General features: G+C 45.8%; 1 protein-coding gene across 3 annotated transcripts in view; it reads left to right on the forward strand.

Annotated features, from left to right (window-relative positions):
- Positions 1-8,938, forward strand: part of SLC12A3 (solute carrier family 12 member 3) — a 63,866-nt gene extending 54,928 nt beyond the window's left edge. For all 3 annotated transcript variants that reach the window (XM_066636829.1, XM_066636831.1, XM_066636832.1), the window contains 5 exons: positions 1,298-1,409; positions 2,641-2,727; positions 3,843-3,978; positions 6,763-6,830; positions 8,797-8,938. In XM_066636829.1, the coding sequence (XP_066492926.1) occupies positions 1,298-1,409; positions 2,641-2,727; positions 3,843-3,978; positions 6,763-6,830; positions 8,797-8,938 (545 nt within the window). The remainder of the gene's footprint in view (positions 1-1,297; positions 1,410-2,640; positions 2,728-3,842; positions 3,979-6,762; positions 6,831-8,796) is intronic.
- The last annotated feature ends 12,670 nt before the right edge of the window (positions 8,939-21,608 follow it).

A 21,608-nucleotide genomic window follows, 5' to 3' on the forward strand; every position in this document is an offset into this window, starting at 1 on the left:
AACTTTTTAGGTTGAATAAAATGTTTAAATGTTTTTCTCATATCAGGAAAATACAGGACTGTTGGGGCCCACAAAAGCCTCCTGGATGTGGCCTAAAAGAGGAAAGAAAAGGTGGAAGTATTTGAAGCCTCAGTGGGCCTTCCATATCCACAGGATCCGCATCTGCAGACACCAAGCCTCGGCTGCAGAGGGCACAGGAGTCCTGGACATGACCAGAAGTCACTGGTGCAAATTGGAAGTGGGCCTCTGGTCACATCCAGGAGTCTGCAGGTGACATCTGGAGGGCTGCGTTTGACCCCCAGGTATTGCAGTGCCACACTGGCCCCTGTGGATTTAATTGTCTCTGGATTTTGGTATCTGCAGGGAGTCCTGGAATGGATTCCCCAGTGGATGTTGCGGGCTCCCTGTATATCAAAAATAATTCTTACTATTGATCAGATTGTGGGGTAGGGACCCACAAAGGGCTTAATGAGCCAGGATGGTGTAGTGGTTCAGGACTTAGACCTAGAAAACCTCAATTCAGTCATGAAGCTTCAGCCAGTCACTATCTCTCACCCTCACCTATCTGACAGGGTTGTTGTGAGGACAAAAGGATGGGAGGAACGATGTACTCCTTGATAGCTCCTTGGGCGGTAAAATTAATGTGCAAAATAAACAAATACTGCAACCTTGGCTGTCCCCGTAAGTCCCGCACTTCTGCGTTTCATGCTAGTGTGTGAGGAGCATGGCAAAGGTTTTGGATTTTTCCACAGCACAGAAGCGGCAGGCATCAGGTTGCATTGCAGGTCCTGCCTCCCCATATCTAATAAATAATAATTAGGATCACCCAACAAACCTTAGAGATGAACTCATTATTACCTATACTTTGAAGGATTGATGCTTCAGCCTGACTGACTGAATCATGGGGGTCCAATAATGGTTAAGAATATTTCTAAGGGCTTTAACTCTTGCTTGATAGTGTCCAATACACCTGAGGTACCCTAATTACTAAAAAAAAAAATCTGAAAATGGAAAACATACCCTCAGAATGGGGCAAGCAAACTGTCTGAAATTTTACCCTCAATCCTCAGTTTCTGAAGTGAGACTGTCCTGCTAAAGGCAGTGGGTTGGACTAAATGACCTCATAGGTACATTCCAATTTGATGATTCGATCATTCTGTGTATCAGCTGGCTTGCAGTAACACCAAAGGGAGATGTGGATGGCCTCAGGCCCCAACTCCTGACCTTGTCATTGGTTTCCTCCTGATGATTTTGACCTACATGCTAAAGACCCATCCTGTGCTTTGCCGCCTGGCAGGTCTGACACTCCTCATTCCATATCTACTTGGCCGGAAGAAGAGGTGGGGGAAGTGTAAGATTCGGGTGTTTGTTGGTGGGCAGATCAGCAGGATGGATGAAGAGCGGAAGGCGTAAGTCTTTTACTAGACCTGCCAGTGAAACTGTTGAGAATGGTTAAATAATTGGGAGTCCCACTGATTCTATTTCCCCCTAGGGGAGAATGGCTCAGTCCACAGTAGCTGAGAGGAGGGATCCTTCCATTACTTTCAGGTCAACAGAGTTCAAAGTCCACACGTGCAAGAGATCTGTGCCCTTGTCAGGTCATGAGATGTAGCTCCTGAAAAGCTGGAGGCTCAGCGAGGCAAAGGCAGAGGGTGTGGACGGCAAAGGTGGTCTGCAACCAACAAATGTCGATCTCCCCTCGCTCACAAGCGTTTAACATTTGTGTTGTCCTTTTCTGAATGTGCAAGGAGCTTCATATGACTTATTGTCATCCTGAAAACAACCCTGCAAAGTAGGTTTATCATCCCCATACTGCAACTGGGGAGCCCAGGCTGAGAGGGAGAGACTTGCCTAAGGCCACCTGGGTGGTTTGTGGCAGTAGTAATAGTCCTGCCCCACTGCGTCCCGGGGTGCAGATGCGCAACATGCTGCCCCCATTATGCCACTCCCCCAGGATACTCACCAAGGCTCACAGAACATCGCGCAACGCTCAGTAGGCCTCTGAGGCTTCCCACAGGATTTTAAACAATACTTTGGTTTTCCAGTGAAACTGTATTGCTTAATACTTGCAAGTAGCCTCAGAAGGCTTTTCACATGTGGGGCTTTGCCTGCCAGCAGAACAACCCTGACAGGCAAGCGGGCAGGACGGCAAACACGGGTGGCAGTGGTGGGGCTTTTGCCTCCCTGCCCCTGCCCCAGATCCACCACTGCGGGGCAGAGTGGAGTTTGAATAGGGAAAGTCCTATTTCACAACCACAATGCTGCACCACTGGGAAGCCAACACCCAGAAGCTTCTGCAGAGGTCAAGAAGCATCATCTGCCCCTCTCTGCCCCCAATGGCAGCTTCCTTCAAAGAACAGCCGTGGGTAGCAATCCAGAGCTGGGGCAAAAGGGTAAAGTCCCTCTCACCCATCCTGATCGAGATCACCTCCCTTATCCCCACTGCCAATTGCATACTGGATGTAACATGTAGTGTGGCCCAAAGATGGAACCAAAAATCTCATATGAAGATGCTTCTATAATTATTATTCATTATCAATTTTTAATATAATTTTTAATTATAAGAGGGAGGTTGAAATGGCTAAAATAAACTGCTAAAATTTTGGAAATCCCTTTCTCTTTGGTTTCTTTCCTCTGCAGGATCATCTCTCTGTTAAGCAAGTTTCGACTTGGGTTCCATGAAGTACACGTCCTTCCAGACATTAACCAGAAGCCCCGACCTGAACAGTAAATCATGTTGCTTTTTTTGGACCACCCATTTAGCTCTCTAGACTTGGTTTGGACATATAACTGCATGCATTGTCATGATGGTTGCATAGGGTCAGGACACTCATAAGAAGAACTCTGCTGAGTCAGATCCAGTTGAGCCTTCTGTTTCCTACAGTGACCCACCAGCTGCCTCCCAAAAGGGGAGAAAGGCACCCCATTCTCCCACCATTGCTCCCTTGCAACTGGTATTCAGAGGCAGACTGCCACTGAGCCCGGAGACATCCCGGAGAGAGCCATCATGATAAGTAGCTATTGATAGAATTTGTCCAATCCCCTTGAAAGCCACCCAAGTGGGCGCTGATGGATTCCACAGACTAGTGATGCAATGTGTGAAAAAGCTCCTCCTTTTGTACAGTTCTGTTTTGAATATTGTGTGAGGAGAAAAGCTTCTTTCTGTCCATTCTTTCCATGTGCATAATTGTATGAGTCTCAATCATAGCCTTTCCCCCCCAAGCTAAATAGTCCCACCCACTGTAGCCTTATCGCCTAAGGCCCTCTGAGCATTTGGAATGCTCTTTTTCAGTTCTCCATATCCTGCTTAAGGTGTGGTAACCAGAACACAGCAGAGGAAGAAAAGGCTTTTCCAGGAACTGAGACCTTGCATAAGTTGGGTTTGAGGCCTGCATGGCCCACAGTCTCCTGGAATCTGAACATAAGAAGAGCCCCGCTGGATCAGGCCAATGGCCCATCTAGTCCAGCTTCCTGTAGCTCACAGCGGCCCACCAAATGCCCCAGGGAGCACACCAGATAGAGTGTCAAATGCCCCTCCCCTAGTCCTCTGTTCCTGACCTCTCCCCCCTCACCTGGTGGCAGAGCAACAGCCATCGATTGCCCCCAGCCAGCAGACAGGTGAATGGCTCTTACTGGAGCCCCAAGAGCTGTAGTGGACATGCGGGGGGAGAGTGTCCCCCTTCAGCAGCAGGGCAGCGGTAGCACAGGCTGCCTACTGCCTCTGCTAACGTAGCTCTGGTTTGGGGCACCTACAGTGTGGAGGGGCCTCCTGGGTCTCCTACTGAGCTGTTTGGTACCAAGTCGAGAAGAGACCAACTTCTTCAATGGTTGTTTTTCCACAGTGTGAAAAGATTTGATGACTTAATTGCCCCCTTCAGACTTCATGACGGCTTCAAAGATGAGGTGGAGGTGAATGAGATGAGGCTTGGCTGTCCGTGGAAGATATCCGATGAGGAGGTTGCAAAAAACAAAGTCAAGGTTGGAAAGTGTCACTGTTGTGAATTTCAGCAGTTATTGGCACAGGAGAAAGAACAGGGATGGGCTTGCCTGACTTTTAGGAAAAATAAACTTGGCAAAAACTCTGCCTCTGAAGTTTGAAACACTGGATGGGTGAAAACAGTGTTTTGTGAGACTGCCCCCCACTTGCAGTTCAGCCAATGAGATGGTGCCATTCTGAGGCATACTATGGGAAGCAGGTGTTGCAGTGGTTTCACCTCTTAGCTACCAAGGCATTGAGGAACAGGCAACCAGAAATGGCTATAGAGCCAGATGGGCAAGAAGAGGGGCCTGTAGTTGGACCCATAAGCCCTTGTGATCCTCTCTAGGCATGAAGCAAATGCCGAATGTCTGCCCACTTCTGCCCTGTCAGTTAAGTTCTCTGTTTCTGCCAGACAAAGCATCATGGTTTTGAGCATTTATGGCAAGTCATGACGCATCCAATCCAAAGCCCACTCCTGAGGTGGCCCATTCTTCAGCCTGAGCACCCCACCTCGTGCTCCAAAGGCCTCCTCCAAAGGCCCATTCACCTCCCATTCTAATTCTCATTTCTCCGTCATTAATTCAGATCCCTACTGTCTGTTCTTGTCAACTGGTAGGCTCCGTGTAGCAGGCTGAACCGCCCATGCTCTTAACACCCATCAGAACAAAGTTGATGCCAGATCTCAAATTTTTGGTCTGAGAACAGTGGCGTCACTAGGGTCCGTGTCATCTGTGCAGGATGCCAGCACATCACCCCCCATGCAGTGGGCGGGGCAACACCCTAGGTGGTGGGCATGGTGATGTACTATCACTCCGTCCGTACTGGTTTTTTGGCTGTATCTTTTGATAGAACACATTCTGCATGAAATTACGCATTGATTGATATATAACATGATGGTATTATTCCTCCAAATTATGATTTTAGTGATTTTGGTCACTAGTGGTGTCACCCCCCCAGGTGTCAACTTACTAAAACCTTATTGCAGCAGTCCTCAAACTTTTAGCACTGGGACCCACTTTTTAGAATGACAATCTGTCCAAGACCCACCAGAAGTGATGTCATGATGGAAGTGACATCATCAGGCAAAATAAAATAAAGAAGTATAAATAATTAAAGTAAAACAAATAATTAAATAAGTAGAAGCCAGCCCTGTTCCACCAAGTGAATTTCCTCTGTAGCCTGCCTACAATAACACCCCCCCCCCCAAAACCAGTAAGGTTTTCAGCCCTACCCAGTGCCCAGTTCAATTTAAGAACTTCTGTTTAAACCAGATCACTGTCAGGATCCAGCTGGCTTTGCAAGTCTCAAAAAGGTTCACCTTATCAGCTGAAGCCCCTGTTTTGATCCTTGTTTAGCACTTGTTTAGCTCCAGGTGTATAGGATCAGGACCATTCTGGTAGCCTTGCACTCTCCTTCACCTGATCTTCCACGCCGGCCAAGGCACGTTTGCTTACTCATGAGTAAACACAACTGTGAGGTTTAGTTTCGCTTTCCGTAGGGCTCAATACATTCATCTGCTTGGAGGGAAGGACTTCTTTCTCAGGTGTTTTTGGGGGCTGCATTCATTGGATGAGGACCATTCTGGTGTCCTTGGATTCCTCTCAGTCTGCCCTTTCTGATGGACTAAGGCAAGTTTGCCTACTTGTGAGTAACCGCGCAATACAACTCACTTTCACTTTCCATAGGGATCTATGCATTTTTTGTTCTCCACTTTTTGGGCCATAACTTTTGGTAGAAAGGAGATATTTCACTCTGGTTTTTTTCATTACATTCCACTCAAAATTCCACATCCAACAGTCTATAATATGATGGGGTTACTCCTAACCACCGCGATTTTAACGTGTCACCCCCCCAGTGCGCACACCCACCTTGTGCGAGTCACCCAGTGTGGCCCACACCCCCCTCACCCCCTAGTGACGCCACTGTCTGAGAAACAGGTTTTGGAGGCCATTTCAGATTCTTCAGCTAGGCTCCCATATCTCAGGTTTGAGACTGAGTGCCTGAAACGTAGTCTTTGTTACAGCTCCCCTCCCTCTCTCCCTCAATCCACTTCCTCCAGTTGATCTGGAAGAGAGGAGGAGGATGTGAAATGCTGTGGCAAAGATAATTTTGCTGCACTAATTGACTTTGACAGTATTATTTTAAAAGACTATTTTAAACAGCATTTCACTCAATCGGAAAAAGTCTCCAGCTTTTTTGGGATCATGCAATAATAAGCAACCATGTGATAGCACCATGGATAGCACCCTGCCCCTCTATGTGACATAACTAGGCCCTGCCTCCTGAATCTCAAATGGACGCCTCTCACCTGGCAATCCTGTTCTAGAAAGTACAATTCAGCCACCGCTGTGTTGTTGAGCCTGAGTTAGCGACAGAGTCACAGTAGTTTGCCATCTGTTGAGGGGATGAGACCGTGGTGCCGGTTCCTGACTGGAACCCTTTACAGTCCTTTCAGGTCAAGGGGAGCCAGTGGCTGGCTACATGGGTGGAGTCAACCCGGAGCCAATGAACATATCATATCCCAGGGAATCCTCTGCCCCGAAGCTCTGATGGTTGGTCGTATGTGATAGTAGCATACATCTCTGAGGCTGCCTTTAGCCACAGCAGCTTCTGACCCTCCACGGGGGGGGGGGGAGAAGGTAAAATAGCCCCACAGAAAGGAAAAGGTGTCCAGCTTAATTGCATCATCAGGAACACATGTACATGTGGTGATGCCAAAATGTGCTGGAACCAATTTGTACCATCAGGCTTATGCGTGATCTTGTCTGCTCTCTGCCATGCAGTCACTTCGACAAGTGAGGATGAATGAAATCTTGCTGGATTACTCACGGGATGCAGCCCTAGTCATCATGTAAGTAAGACAAATTGCAAGCAGACCAGCTGGAACTTCATGGTGTCCATCACCAGGTGCTGAGGATTCCAAGAAACATGTCTATGAAAATGGATTGATTCAACTCAGGCTTGCGCAACTGCAGACCTTCCAAGCTGAAAGCTGCTTGGCCTGACACTTGAGTGTAGAATCCTTGGGCAGCTTCAGGGTTCACTGCTGCCACCTGGTTTGGATTCTCTTCTTTTAAATTTATTTTCCCCCACAATGCCCTGGATGCTGAGTTGCTCTGGGGCACTGTTGGGAAAACATACTTTTACATGCTTCATTCAAATTTATGTCAATTCTATGGACAGGTCACAGTATTTGGATATTTTCTCCTGTTCTTTCTCCAAAATTCGTGAGTTGCCAGGAATGGCAACATCCGTGATTAACATGGATCTCCTCTATGGAGAACTTGTGCAAGGAAAGCGCCCTACAGGTAGACCACAGCTGCGATACAAGGACATCTGCAAGAGGGATCTGAAGGCCTTAGGAGTGGACCTCAACAGGTGGGAAACCCTGGCCTCTGAGCGGCCTGCTTGGAGGCAGGCTGTGCAGCATGGCCTTTCCCAGTTTGAAGAGACACTTTGCCAACAGTCTGAGGCTAAGAGGCAAAGAAGGAAGGCCCATAGCCAGGGAGACAGACCAGGGACAGACTGCACTTGCTCCCAGTGTGGAAGGGATTGTCACTCCCGATTTGGCCTTTTCAGCCACACTAGACGCTGTGCCAGAAACACCATTCAGAGCGCGATACCAGAGTCTTCCGAGACTGAAGGATGCCAACAATAGGCCAGCACAGCAGCCACTACACCAATGAAGTGTTAGCATAGGATTGTGCAAAGCGTTTGTAAACAACCTCCTAGTTAAGAAACAAAACATTTTTTAAAAATGCAAACACCATGAACTTTGCTGCTGCTGCTGCTGCTGCTGCTGCTACTACTACTACTACTACTACTACTACTACTACTACTACTACTATTTTGGGCACCCACCTTGCACAAGACTTGTGATAGCCTAGTTTCTTAGTCAGTTTAATATAGAACCATTGTGTATTCACCCTACACTATTTCTGAACTTCCCATCAAATTCCCTCACATTTTAATTTAATTTTCACAGATGATGAAAACTTAGAAATTGTGAACCATTGCTCCTCACAAATCACTTTGTTAACTTGTTCAACAAGATCATCTGTCACCGCAGTTGCAGGAGAGTACCAAGTATGTTGTAGGGAGCATACATGATAGTTTTGTATGAAACTAAGAAACTAGGCTATCACAAGTTTTGTGCAAGGTGGGTGCCCAAAAACTTCATGAACATTCACAAAAAGCAGCAAATGGGGTGTATGTTGGTGTTCTTTGATGAGGGCATGCAAGAGCTTGTGCCACACTATGAAAAGTGCCTCAATTCAGGTGGTGTTTACATCAAGTGGCAGTGTTGTATATTAAGTAAATTTTGTGCATAATAGCACTTTTTTCCTTATTCTTGTTTTTTTTAACAGCCTACCAAAGGTTACTTTTCAAATAACCCTTGTTGTTCTTGTTATGAATATTTCTATACTGCTTTTCAACAGGATTAGTTCACAAAGTAGTTTATATAGTAAAATAAATCAATAGATGGTTCCCTGTCCCCAAAGGGCTCACAATCTTAAAAAAAAAAAGATACAGAAGAAACACCAGCAACAGCCCCTGGAAAAGCTGCCATGCTGGGGCAAAGAGGGACTGTTACTCTCCCCCTGCCAAACATGATACCACTTTGAAAGATGCCTCTTTGCCCAGTTAGCAAATTAAGCAAATTTTCTTTACCAAAAAGCAATTTAATAATGAAAGAGAAAATACGAAAGTACACACACATGGCACACAATCATCTCTAAACATTAAATAATAGCAAATACAAAAAATGGTTTATTGCAAAATTAGAGATATTCTTCCTGGCCTTGTCTCTTTTTCAGAACCCTGCCAATAGGCAGGAAGGGGAGATGTCCCAGTAGCCTCTACATGGCCTGGTTGGAAACTCTCTCACAAGATCTGAGACCTCCAGTAATCCTGGCCAGAGGGAACCAGGAAAACGTCTTGACATTCTACTGCCAGTAATTCCTGGAAAAACAGAAGCAGAGTATTGGGTCAAGATGAAGAATTGCCGGGCCATATTCCAGAGCTTGGACCAAATAATACAGAGGTTCAACTTCAGCTGATGGAAGCCAACAATAAAAGACTTGTGATTGACAGTGTATATGCCTGGGCTGTAGCAATCCCATTTTGCACAGGAACAGATATACAGAAGAATGGCCTGGGGTACAATCTTAGACCATCAGTGGTGTTAGGTGCTAGACTATTGAGAGAGCGCCCATCCCCCAAAATTTCTACAGCAATTGTGTTTTTATTTCTCCAGTGATATAACTGTGCTACATTTTGCTGTCTCACTCAACGGGCAGTTTCAGAGGGAGGCCAACTAGGGCATATGCTGGTGGCCTAAGGCTAATCTGAGACTCAAAGCAGCCTAGAAATTGACTTAGGAGGTTGGAAATCTGGGTGAATCTAGATTTTCTTACTTCTGTGTGAGATTTCCTAAATTAACATCTAGGCTGGCATCAGTCTCATAGCAGCCAATTGGATTCTTCCAGGAGCCCTGGTCACATACCTGTTTGTACACCTGTTTGTGCACATACCTGTCTCCTCCCTCTCCTCCCTACAGGACAACTAAATGGGAATTGACATGTTTCCAAGGGCACCCTAAACAAGGAGGGGATGATGAAACAAAAGGGGAGAGAGGGTGGGGAGAGTCAAATTATGGCTATAAGTGCAAAAGGACCCAGTAACATGTTGTGCTCCAAGACCCAGTTCACCCTGGTGCCAGCTCTATCTCTAAGTAATTGACCACCACAGGAGAGGGAAGCATTCAATGTAAGGACGCCATAATAAGATACACGACATTGTAGAGGAAGAGGACCCTTGAAATAGGACTGTCATTTTCAGGGAAGTTTCTTGAGTTCACTGCTGTTCAAAGCCCCTGCATGTCTGAAGGGGACCACCAAGGTTATCAAACACAACCCCAACCCACTGGGGCAGAAGCAGATCTCCTGGTGCCTAGGCCTAGGGCCAGGAATGGTAGAGGCAGAGTTCTGGGGCCCCTGTGGGTCCTCAAGTGACTCCGGGCTCTAGGGAAGCTGGGTATGGGAAAGAAGATTTAAAATGTATGTCTGAACGGCAGACTCTCGGACCCCAGCCCACTATGACCAGAAGCAAGTCACCAGGCCCCCTGGCCTAGGATCTGTATTCTGATGGCCAGGGGTAATAGGGGAGATGCTCCTGGGGCCATGGTAAGCCTGGATAAGTTCTGGGCGATAGGTAAGTCTGATATGAGAAGTAAGATTTTGGCTCCCCCACAAGTCTGAGTAACAGAACCAGTGTTCTGGAACACCATCCCTACCTACTATGGACAGAAGCAAGCCTCCTGGCCTAAGACCTGCTCCCTGGTGTCTAGGGGAATAGGGGATGTTATCCGTGGGGCCTTAGGGATCCCTGGTGACTCAGAGCTAAGGAAGTTGGGTATGAGAAGGTTAAGTCTCTCAGAACCTCTGAATTGCAGAACTGGTTCTCTCAAACATGACTCCAACTTGCTAGGCGCAGAAGCATGTCTCCAGGCCACCTGGCTTTGGCTTGTTCCCTGGTTGCCAGGGGTGGCTGGGAAGTTTTTCCAGGGGCCCTGGGGATTTTGTTGTGACTTTGGGTGCTAGAGAAGCTAGGTATGAGAAGTAAGGTTAAGGCCCCCCACCATCTGGAGAGTAAAGTGAGGGCTCTCAAACATGACCCCAACTCCCTAGGGGCAGAGTCAGGGCTCCTGGTCCTGAGCTTGTTGCTGGTGCTCAAGGGTGGTAGAATTGTGATCAGGGGGCGATGGGGACCTCCTGGTGACTCCAGGTGCTAGAGAAGCAGGGGTATGAGGAAGCCCCCAAATATCTGATTAGCAGGAGCAGGCTTCTCTCTCACAATCCCAGGCTGCTATGAGCAAAAGCATGTCTCCCAGTCTGCAGCCTGCATTCTGATGGCTAGAGGTGGTAGGGACGGTGTTTCAGGGGCCCTGGGATCCTTCCAGTAACTCCCAGAAACTGAATACGAGAAAGAAGGTTAAGCCTCCACTGCCCCCGCAAACCTGAATGGCAGCACAAGGACTCTTTAACATGACCCCAACCTGCAAGGGCTCAAGTGGGTCTCCCAAACCCCTGCATTAAGCCTGCTCCCTGGTAGCCATTACTCATTACCATTACTCATTAATCATACTATATCTCCTAATCTACTACTCATCTACTTCTACCTCTTATTAGTTTATCCATTTATTTATATAATATATACTAAATTTTCCCTAATGCCCTGTACTATGTTTTCTAAATTTTCACTTTCTATCAAACATAAACTTACTTTAATTACTCATTAATATTAAAACAAAATAATCTAATTACCAAAGTATAACAACATATAAAACAATTCTTCCATCTACTTCTAATTCTTGTACTCATTTATATATTTCTTATATCAAATATAATAGATTTTTCCTAATTCCCTATATCTTTTCTAAATATTCACTTTTTATCATTGCAACTAGTTCAATTACTCATTAATATCAAATAATAATAATCTAATTTCCAAATTATAATAAAATCAACAATCTCTTATAATATGTTCTTTACCATTCTCCAATCTAATTCTCCAATCTGATTACATTTTTTTCTTTAACATAATAACCACCTATAAATCAATTCATTCACATGCTAACATTTCCATATATTTTTTCTAATTCATTCTAATTCATATATATCAATTTTGTATATATTTATTTTTTGAGTAAATTTAAACTATTTATTAACTAAATAAAATCCTCCAATTTTCTTTAACCCTCCGGTTAACCCTCCGGTTTCTTTTTCTTTCTTTCCATTTTTTCTCATTTTAATATTTCTTTCCATTTTTTCTCATTTTAATATTTAAAGATATTAAAGTAATATCTTTAATAATTTATCTCCATAACAGAATCCAGTAAGCCCACACTTTCTTGTATAAGGTATGTTCATTCTTCCAATTAACTGGGATGTTTTCTTCTTCTTGTTTCAACGAATTTTGTATTTTGTGCACCCATGTTACTCTGTCCATCTTCTCTATTTCAATCTCCATCAGTGTCCCCTCTAGATCCCGTTGATTTTCCACTCTTCTAATTTCTGTATCCACTCTTCTGATGATGATTTCATCCCTTACCATCATCTTTTCCACTTTTTCTTTCAGTTTATCTTGTTTTCTTCACACCTTCCAATTGCTCCTTACACACATCAACATCTCGTATCTGTTGAGAAAGAGTCTTTAAACAGGCTTGAATCTGCAAGGACCAACTCAACTGCTGTCCTCTCATTGTGAGCAATTTTTCCAAATTTTTGAGGATCATTTGAGTCCAAATATCTGGAAGAGGCTCCATCTTGCAATTTCTCTCTAATCCACAAGATGTCCACAGCATATTATTCTCCTTACTTCCACCACATGTTTTTTCAGTCAGGCATTTTTTGAATTTTTCTTATGGGTAACAGTGTGATTAATGGAGAAAAACAAAACAAAAGAAACACACTCAAGGAGACAAAACTCTTTCAAGTCTAATAAAAATTATGTCCACAAGTAATTCTGGATTTTAGTCCACACACCAAATTATATTTATAATTATCATCCACGACCAATTTATTCTACTACAAAGATAAAGAGCACTTTCAACATCCTTAAAAAGTTTCTCATTAACATCTTCATTGTATCCAGGGCTTTTAGCCAAATCAGTCAATCAAAGCCGGGGACAATATTAACACATACTTATCTTAAATTTCCAACTTAAACTTTACGCTTCATGCTTTTTCTTCCATATGGTATCTTAGCATGGAGCCTGCAGCCTGGGTTAGGGTTAGGGTTTAGGGTTAGGAAAATAGATTTTTTAAATAGGGAAATAGATTTTTTATTGGGTTAAAACCACCGTTCTGCAAAAATAATGTGGGGAGATGCCCGTTACAGAAACGCGAGCAGAGCTCCCCTGTACAACACAAATACACAGTTAAACAGTCCAGTTCCCCCAGACATCGCCCTCCCCCTCTACAAAGTCCTTCCTGGTACAAAGGAAAAAGCACAAATGCCCATCCAGGTCAAGTACAGTGAAAACAAAGATACAACTATTTACATATTTACACATTTACACACAGGCACAGCTATGAACACAGGCTGTGGAAGGTACAAGCATGAAAGGTGCAAGGAGGACCCTTAGGGTTAGGGTTAGGGTTAGGCAGTTTAGGCAGTTTATTGAGAACCCTTCCACAGTTCCAGGTACAGACATGGCATTGCTGAAAAACACACCAAATACAGTAACTTAAATACAGAGACTGAACTACAGAAACCACAACCCGTCCCCCACACAGAACATACACAGGTCCCCCCTTAGAAACGTAAACCCTTAACCACTTAACCACTTAAACACTTAGGGTCAGGGTTAGGGGTTAGGGTTAGGAAAATATAATTATTATTTTTTTTAAAGAAAATATAATTTTTAGGGTTAGGGTTAGGGTTAGGAATATATAGATTTTTAGGAATATATAGATTTTTATTTGCTAAAAAACCATTCTACACTACAGAGTACTCAGGCACATACTTAGTTACAGAATAAACATGGTTACAGACAAAATTTACACACAAAATTTACATATTTCATATACAGGAACTATAGATAGGAAATCTTTGCAGGAGACTTATACACTTGATATTTACAACAGGTTCACATTCACTATTTACTTACCAATCCGGTTGTTTGCCTTGTGAGCAGGCGACTGATCGAATCACCTAATGGGCGGATGAACCCGCTCCAACCACCCCATCTGTTGTTCCACCTAGTGCTCTCTGTTTTGTCTTCCTCGCAGTTGGCCAGGTCTTTTAGCCTGGTGACTACGAAAGTCACCCAGGTGTCCATTTTCTGCCCCTTCATTTCTTTAATCTCCTTGTCCCTTTGCAGACTTATTGCCAAGAGCACATACAAGTTTATAAGTCTGCCTATCGTCCAGGGAACCCGCTGTACAGTTTTGCGTCCCATTTTGCCCTGCTGACACACTCTGGGCCCCTTCAACATGTCTCCATCAGGCTCCCTCCCAGAGGCCACATCAACCCAGGTTTGAGAGGCTAGCTCCGGCCAACTGAGAGCCTTCGCCACCCCTTCCCATAACCTCTGGACCGGGTAGCACTTCTTAACAAAGTGTTCCAGTGTTTCCGTAACCAGGGCACCGCCGGCTTCAGCAGAGGTTGGTCCCTTGCAGTCCACCCTCTTGCAGACCCTTCGTTCCTCTGGCAGCCATGAACAGGTGGTTCCCAACTTAATGACCTGATGGTAAGCTCTCCACCTGAGCTCCCACAGGACAAAGGGGATACCTTTGTCCGTGAAGTAGGCAACCTTTGCCTCCTTCTGGAACAAATACTGAGATACCTGATCTTTCTTCAAGCAGACCTTTCCACCTGCCAGTTGTGGAAAACCCTTTCCATGACCTTCTCATACATATGGTGTTTTAAGTGCTTGATCTCCAGATCTCCCCCTTTACACATTTCAGACTCCAGTCCCAGTTCTCTAATCTAGCAGGCCGCTTTGCGGATGTAGTCTGGGAGGGGGAGTTTCAGGGGCTGGGTGAGGGTGAACCCCGTCTCCCCCTGCATCCACCATTTCTTTCCCCATGCTGTGTGCTCCCACTCAGCCGCAAAGAGCTCCCACACCGCTCTGCCGTGAGAGAGCTGGACTTTTCCTTCCTCCCTCTCCTGCCGCCTTTTAGCCAGCCCACTGAAATTCTGTGCCAGAAAGGTCGCCATAAACAGTGGCCTGAGGCTCCACACTCCCAGACCCCCCTCCTTGATGTTTTGATATGCCACTGCCCTGGATAGGGGGAAGAACTTCGTGCCCCACAGGAAGCCGAAGAATTTCCCTCTCACCTTATCCAGGAGGGGCTTAGGCGGGGGGTAAGCAGCCGCCAGACCCAGGGCCATTGGGACACAGTAAACGTTGAAAAATCTCACCCTTTGATACAGGGTTAGTCTCCAGCCCTGCCACTCTTTCAACTTAATGTCAACCCTGTCCGCCCACCGCTGCCAGTTAGCTTCCCAACCCCTGTCCTGGAGGCTAAACTTGACCCCCAAGATGCTGACGTGGTCCACTAGCTGGACGGGATCATCCGTGGCCAGCGACTGACTGACTATTTGAGGGCAGTGGGAGTAACAGAGTGAAACATTTCGTTTTGGCCTTGTTGACTTGGGCACCCGATGCGATGCAATACTCTTGGACTATCTCCTGCAACACCTCCTTCTCCCCTTCGCTGTTAAGGAGGACGTAAACGTTATCTGCATGGGCTACGGTTTTGACCGCCCACCGTTCCGCCCCAGACTCCCGTACTCTCTCCACCATCAGCCCTCTCAGGTCACTTGCCGCTTGAATCCTCGCCAGAATTGGATCCAGCGCCAAGACGTACAACAGTGGGCTAAGAGGGCACCCCTGTCGGATCCCCGACAGGAGCGGAATTCGCCCTCCTTCCCAGCCGTTGACCACTGGGCACATGTAAGCCTGCTCATACAAAGTCTGCAAATAGTCCACAAACTGTCTGGGAATGCCCTTCCTTTCCAAGACTCTCCACAGGAAGGCCCTATCTATCCTGTCAAAAGCCTTGGACTGATCCATCTGGAGCAGGATCCCCTGCCACCTCCCAACACGAACCGAGCGAAAGACTTCCCTGATTAGAAGTAAGGAATCTGTCATCCTACGCCCTGGCACCACGCTGGTCTGCGAGCCGATCAGCAACCTGTGGGCCAGTTTGGCCAGCCTATTGTTCAAGACCTTTGTCAGGATCCGATAATCTATGTTGGTCATCGTTATCGGTCTCCAGTTCCCTGGCAAGGTGGGGTCTCCGTCTTTATAGATGAAAGCCAACTTCCCCCCATAGAACTCTGGCCTAAAACTACTCTGGCGTTGTAGAGCAGCATTAAAGGCGGTGGTCATAGGACCAGCCAACTCCCCCTGAAAGGTCTTATAAAAGGGGTACGTGAGCCCATCCGGGCCCGGAGCTGCCGCATCCCTTCCGCTTTTAATAGCCATCCTGACCTCCTGTTCCGTTATCTGTCCCACTAACTGTTCTTTTTCCTCAACACTCATCTCTCCAATCCCGTCCATGGGCAGCTGACTCAGAAAGTCCTCCATCTCCCGGCCCAGTGTTTGCCGGCCCCTGTACAGTTCCGAGTAATACTCGCCCATTATTTCCAACATCCCCGTATGGGAGTGCTGGACTTGCTCACCCGGGGCTCTTCTCAGACCGTTTACCATTGTCCTCTGCCTTCCTCCTTTCCTTTGATTCTCCCATTCATGGTGTTCTATCAATGGGCCTCTTGTCCTACACTTCTGCTTCTGCACCCTCTCAGCCCTTTTCTTACGATGGAATTCCTGAATTACTTTTCCATCCTGTGCCAACCTGGCCTTATCCCACTGCAATCCCTGATTGATACGGTGATGAGCCTTTAGAAAACCCGCCAGTGCCTTGTGATATGCGGCGAGGTCCTTCCGATACACACGGGAGACCATCGCCACACACCTCTGCCTGATCTCCACCTTCAAAGTTTCCCACCACACCACTGGGTTTTCCCACCGGGGTTGCTGCAACTGCAACCAGATCCCTATGCTCCCTTCTAACATCTCCCTGATGTCATGCTCTTTCAATAGAGAGGGGTACAGCCTCCACCGCTGCTTTCCAAAAAGAGGAAGGTGGGCTGTGAAAAGCTCGAGTGAGAGAAAACCATGATCAGACCAGGGGGTTAGACCTATCTGACACGAGGCCACTTTCCAATACCCTTCTGCCCATACCCGGTCGATCCTGCTGGCCGACCCGTAGTGGTAGTAAGTATACCGGCCTTTCCACTGGTGAGGAAAATTGGCCAGGAAAGTTTTTTTACAGGATACGGGGTGAAAAATTAGTTGGTTCTCCCTCTGTCAGGCCATATCCTGCAACTCTCGGGAGTCTAGAAAAGCATTCAGGTCTCTCTCCTCCGGTGTCAATGGTGGAGGAGGCTTCTGCCCCATGGCCGACAGCGAGATCCTATCATCTGCCTGGGACCGATTATTAAAGTCCCCGGCTACTATCAATGATCTTCTAGTGAAAGCATAATCCTTTAATTTTGCCCAGACGCTCTGCCTAAAGTTTAATTGAACCAGAGCATACAAGGCACACAGCCTCATTTGCCTCTGACTAATCTTCCCTCCCGTCGACTGCCCCAATATGCTAAAATCAAGGATAATAAGGTGGCCCGGTACAACTTCTATCCATTGGGTCACACGAATGTCCTTTCTGGCCCTCAACAGGATCGCCACTCCCCCTGTGCCCTCCGGCTTGAATGACCAGCACGATGGACCCCAGGGCCATCTGCTTTGTGCCTTCCTAACATCGCGCTGATCTTTGAAATTAAGTTCCTGCAGGATCATTACATCCTGCCTCAAAGCATTAAGATGATCAAGAATCTCTGCCCTTCTCAGTCTGTTTTAATCCCCTCACATTCCACGTTAATATTTTAAGGCTTAATGGCTCTGATGACAGTGTTTTGAATGGTAAGGATTTAACACACCAAAAGTAACTACAAAACTACAAAAACAACTACACCAAGTATTTGCTCTTGCCTAAGATAGCAAACCAATGAAAGTACTTGGGGCAACTTAGTCCTTCACCATCACTGTTGTCCCAACAAAGTGGGCAGAGCTTCCATATTTTCTACCTCCTCGGGAAAGTCTTCCTGAGGCGTAGTCCTACCAGGGGGTGACGGGGGGGCCTTCGACTCCATTTCAGAAGTCTCAAGCCCCGGCGCCAAAGTTAAAGACCTGGGAGCTGGAAGAGCTCGAGCGGGGTCAGGCGTGGAAGAGAGAGGGACCTTGAGCACCGAAGGCCAAGCTTCGGCCCCCTGCCCCAGCTGCGATAAGATCCTCTCTCCCCCTCTCACTCCCTGTCCCCCCTCGCCCGCCTCCTGACTTTCCAGTGTCGGGATAGTAGTACGTTCGAGATCCGCCGGGGTTTCATGTATTTCCTCTGCCCCCAGGGCCTCCTTCCTTCCCCCTTCCCTCTTTCCCTGTTCCAATGTCGCAAGTTCCTTCTCTATCTCATTACAGCGGTTATCAAGTTCGGCCCATTGCCTCTCTAGCTGTTGGAGATCTGTCTCCTTCTCCTGGGTGGGATTCTCGGTCAATCTCTGATCAGCTACCCTAATTTGACTATATACTCGCTCATGCTCTTTATGCACCCTCCAAAGTTCCTTCTTCAGGGTCACCCTAAGGCGTTCCTTGTCTGCTTTGGACAACGGAGAATCCACCCTGACTTTTTTCCTGTCCTGTTTGACAGGGCGGCTGGCTGCAGGGTCTCCCTTTGTGTCCTCTTTCCCCACTGGTGAAACATTGACCGTTTCGCCCTGACGCTTCCTGCTGCTGGATTTACCCATATGCTCTCCCTCTTGCATGCCCCCATCTCCCTTTCGTCCTCCTTCATCAACCTGCTGGTCCGCAAGGATCTGATACGTGTTGGTCCAGCTCCCGGGCTCAGATCTCCCTGCGTGATCCCCTCCTTTTCTTCCTCTACTGGGGCGTTGTCGCCTCTTAACCACCAACCACTCATCTGGTTCCCTCTCATTCTGGGTTTTGGACGAACATCCCTTCTGCTCGACCCATTCGTCCGTTCCCCCTGCAGGTTCCGTCTCTCGACCTTGGGTTTGTGCTTGGGCCTGAGCCTGGGCCTGGGCCTGGGCTTGGGCTTGAGCTTGTCTCTCTTGCCTTTGCTCCCTTGCCCACCTCATAGCCTCATCCCTGGCTGCGGTTTCACTGGCCTTTTCCATGTCTTTCCGATATACCTCAGGGAACTGGACATTCATTTCCGCTTCAGGGCAAAACCTGTAAGCTTGTCCTCGTATATCACAGAGGCTACACATCACCGCTCGAACACAGACACTAGTTCTATGTCCCCTTACCCCACACTTAGAACAGAGCTCAGTCTGGCAGTATTTTCGAATATGATCATAGCTGCCACACTGAAAACAGGCTGTAGGTTGGCCACTATACCGAGTTGTACCCCTGTCGGCCCCCATAAAAAAATATTTTGGGAGGTGACGTACCTGACCCGAGTAGGGGTCTCGGTCCAGGGTGATGATCGCCCTGAACTCCCCTGTCCAGTGACCCCACTCATCCCTCTTTTTCTCAGGGCGAAGGAGTACTTTGCATCTTTTGCGCAACCATTTCTCAATGTCTGCCTCCGGAATGATTGTGATCCTAAAAAAGATTGTTAGGACCTTAGTGTCCCCTCGGAACAGGGGGACAATATTGAAGTCCTTCAGGAAACTAGAGTCCACCTTTATGGCCGCCCTACAAAGTTCCCAAAATAGGTGGTATGCTCTCTCTGAAGGAAAGCATATGTCCATTTCCTTGAGCCCTGGCGGGATGAGGATAGCCAACACCTCCTCATCCGGAAATCCCAGAAATTTGTGCAGAAGGTCCTCTGCCACAAATTTCCTGGTTATCCTGTCCCCTATAACGTAGTCTGACCACGAAACGCTGCCTTGGATTCACTTCCTCCGGCATCAGGTCATAAAATTGTGCCAAAAAAGCATCGTCCTCCCAAAAGACTGCATCCAAGTCACTATACAAGTCCTTCCTCCACTCTTCCCCTGCACCCTGCTGCGCTAATCCTCTTGATGCTGCTGAAGCATAGGAAAAAGCTGGAGTCCTTTGTGTGTCCTGTGTTGCCTTTGATACTCCCAGAGGTTTCCCCTGTCCCTCCTCGTCTGAGGAGGGAATGGGGAGAGCTCTTTGGTGTGGTGCAGAAACTGTACTCACACAAGTGCTTTTGTCCCGGGATTTCAGCTTTGGCCTGGCTCCCGCCTCCGCCTGCTCTCCGACCTGTCCCTTCTTTCCGCCATCCTCCGATGCAGGGGTTGCTCCACACCTGCCAGACGCACCCTTGCCAGTCAAAAGCTCCATCAGCGGGCTCCCCGAGGTCAGCACCGACGTCTCGCCGCTCAGTTGCGTGTCCCTAAAGATGAGGGGGGTGGAAAGCAAACTGCAAGCAGCCTGTTCTTTAGGGTTAGGGTTAGGGATAGGGTTAGGGTTAGGGTTAGGAATATAAATTTTTTTTTTAGGAATATAAATTTTTATTTATATATAAAACATACTACTTTTGTTTTCGACATCCCGATCGCGAAAAACCGTTACACTGTCGGATTTTTGCAAAACTTCTTTCTAATACATAGAACTTCTGAACTCACCTAATGCTAATACACAAATGTACACTACTACTAGTTCTTGTCTCTTCATTTCTTCATCACTATCTTCATCTTCTCTTTTCTTGACTTTATCTCTATCTTCATCTTTTTCTTTTTTTTCTTTATCTTTTAAAATTTATTACTAATATATTACTAATATTATTTTTAATATTGTTTTTAATCCATTACTAATATACTAATGTATAATATATAATATATTACCAATATACTACTAATTTGCCTATTTGCTCATTTACCAATTTACACAATTACTAAAAGAATAAAATTCTCAAATAATCACTAAATTTCTGAATTACTGAATTAAAAAAAACTAAATTGCTAACATTTTAACCATACTAATATTTTAATTATACACAAAGTCTTAGTTACTAAGTGTCTTAATTACTTAGATTTTTACTTATTTTCTTAATTACCTAATTTCTTAACTCCCTGTTATAAAGTTTAAACATTATTATTAAACATTATTATACCTTATCAACCATTATACATTATTAACCATTATCATTATTATTGTTATCATTATTATACATTATGAAACATTATGAAACATCTATTTTCTTCTTTATATATTACTTTAAATTATAATTTATCTAATACACTAAATACACTAAATAAATGTTATCAATATATTATCAATGTATTTCTGTATATTTCTATATATTTCTATATTTCTATTTTTCTCTACATTTCTACTACTACAATAATCAAATTTCCATGCTTGCAGTTGAAACAGCATCTTCAAATTCAGAACTATCTTCCTTCTCAATAGTCTCTTTTTGATGACTGTCTTCTTTTCCTACCTCCTTCGATAATATCAAAGGCGTAGCAATACTGGAAAGTTCTGTATCCTTATCCAGAGGTTCCGGATATTTCAAAAGCATAGCCCCGGCAAAGTCCAGTGTCAAATCCTCTTCATCTCCTGCTGTTCTATCAAGATTAGCTACTAAGTCATTCATACTTTTCTCCAAAATGTCTATTTGAGTTTTTGTTTCTGCGATTGTCTTTTCTAAGATATCTCGCTCCCCCTCACTGAGAGAGCCTCGTTTCAGTCTTTTCTGAAATTTTTCTAATTGTTCACATTTGTCCATTTTACTTTCTGCCATGAGGTCAAAGTCTTCCGTAATGCCTTCCTGCTGTTGGAGTAACCATCGTTTTACATTTTTAGATTTCTTATCTTTTCTTTTCAAAAAGAACGTTGCTTTTTTGGATGGATTATATTTCCTTCTTCGCCTGACTGTAACACACTACTGTTCTCCTCCTCCATATCCTCTCCTTCATCTATTTGCAATACTTGAAATCTATTTTGGCTGGTCACTGATTCACTTATAAAGGTTGTTTGATGATTACCTTGTTTTTTTATAGAAGCTTCCTCAGCTTCTTGAGACCTACTGGATGTTACCTTAGTCTTGTTCCATTCTTCAGAATC

Source organism: Tiliqua scincoides, chromosome 9 (assembly GCF_035046505.1).
Source record: "Tiliqua scincoides isolate rTilSci1 chromosome 9, rTilSci1.hap2, whole genome shotgun sequence".
Taxonomy (NCBI): domain Eukaryota; kingdom Metazoa; phylum Chordata; class Lepidosauria; order Squamata; family Scincidae; genus Tiliqua; species Tiliqua scincoides.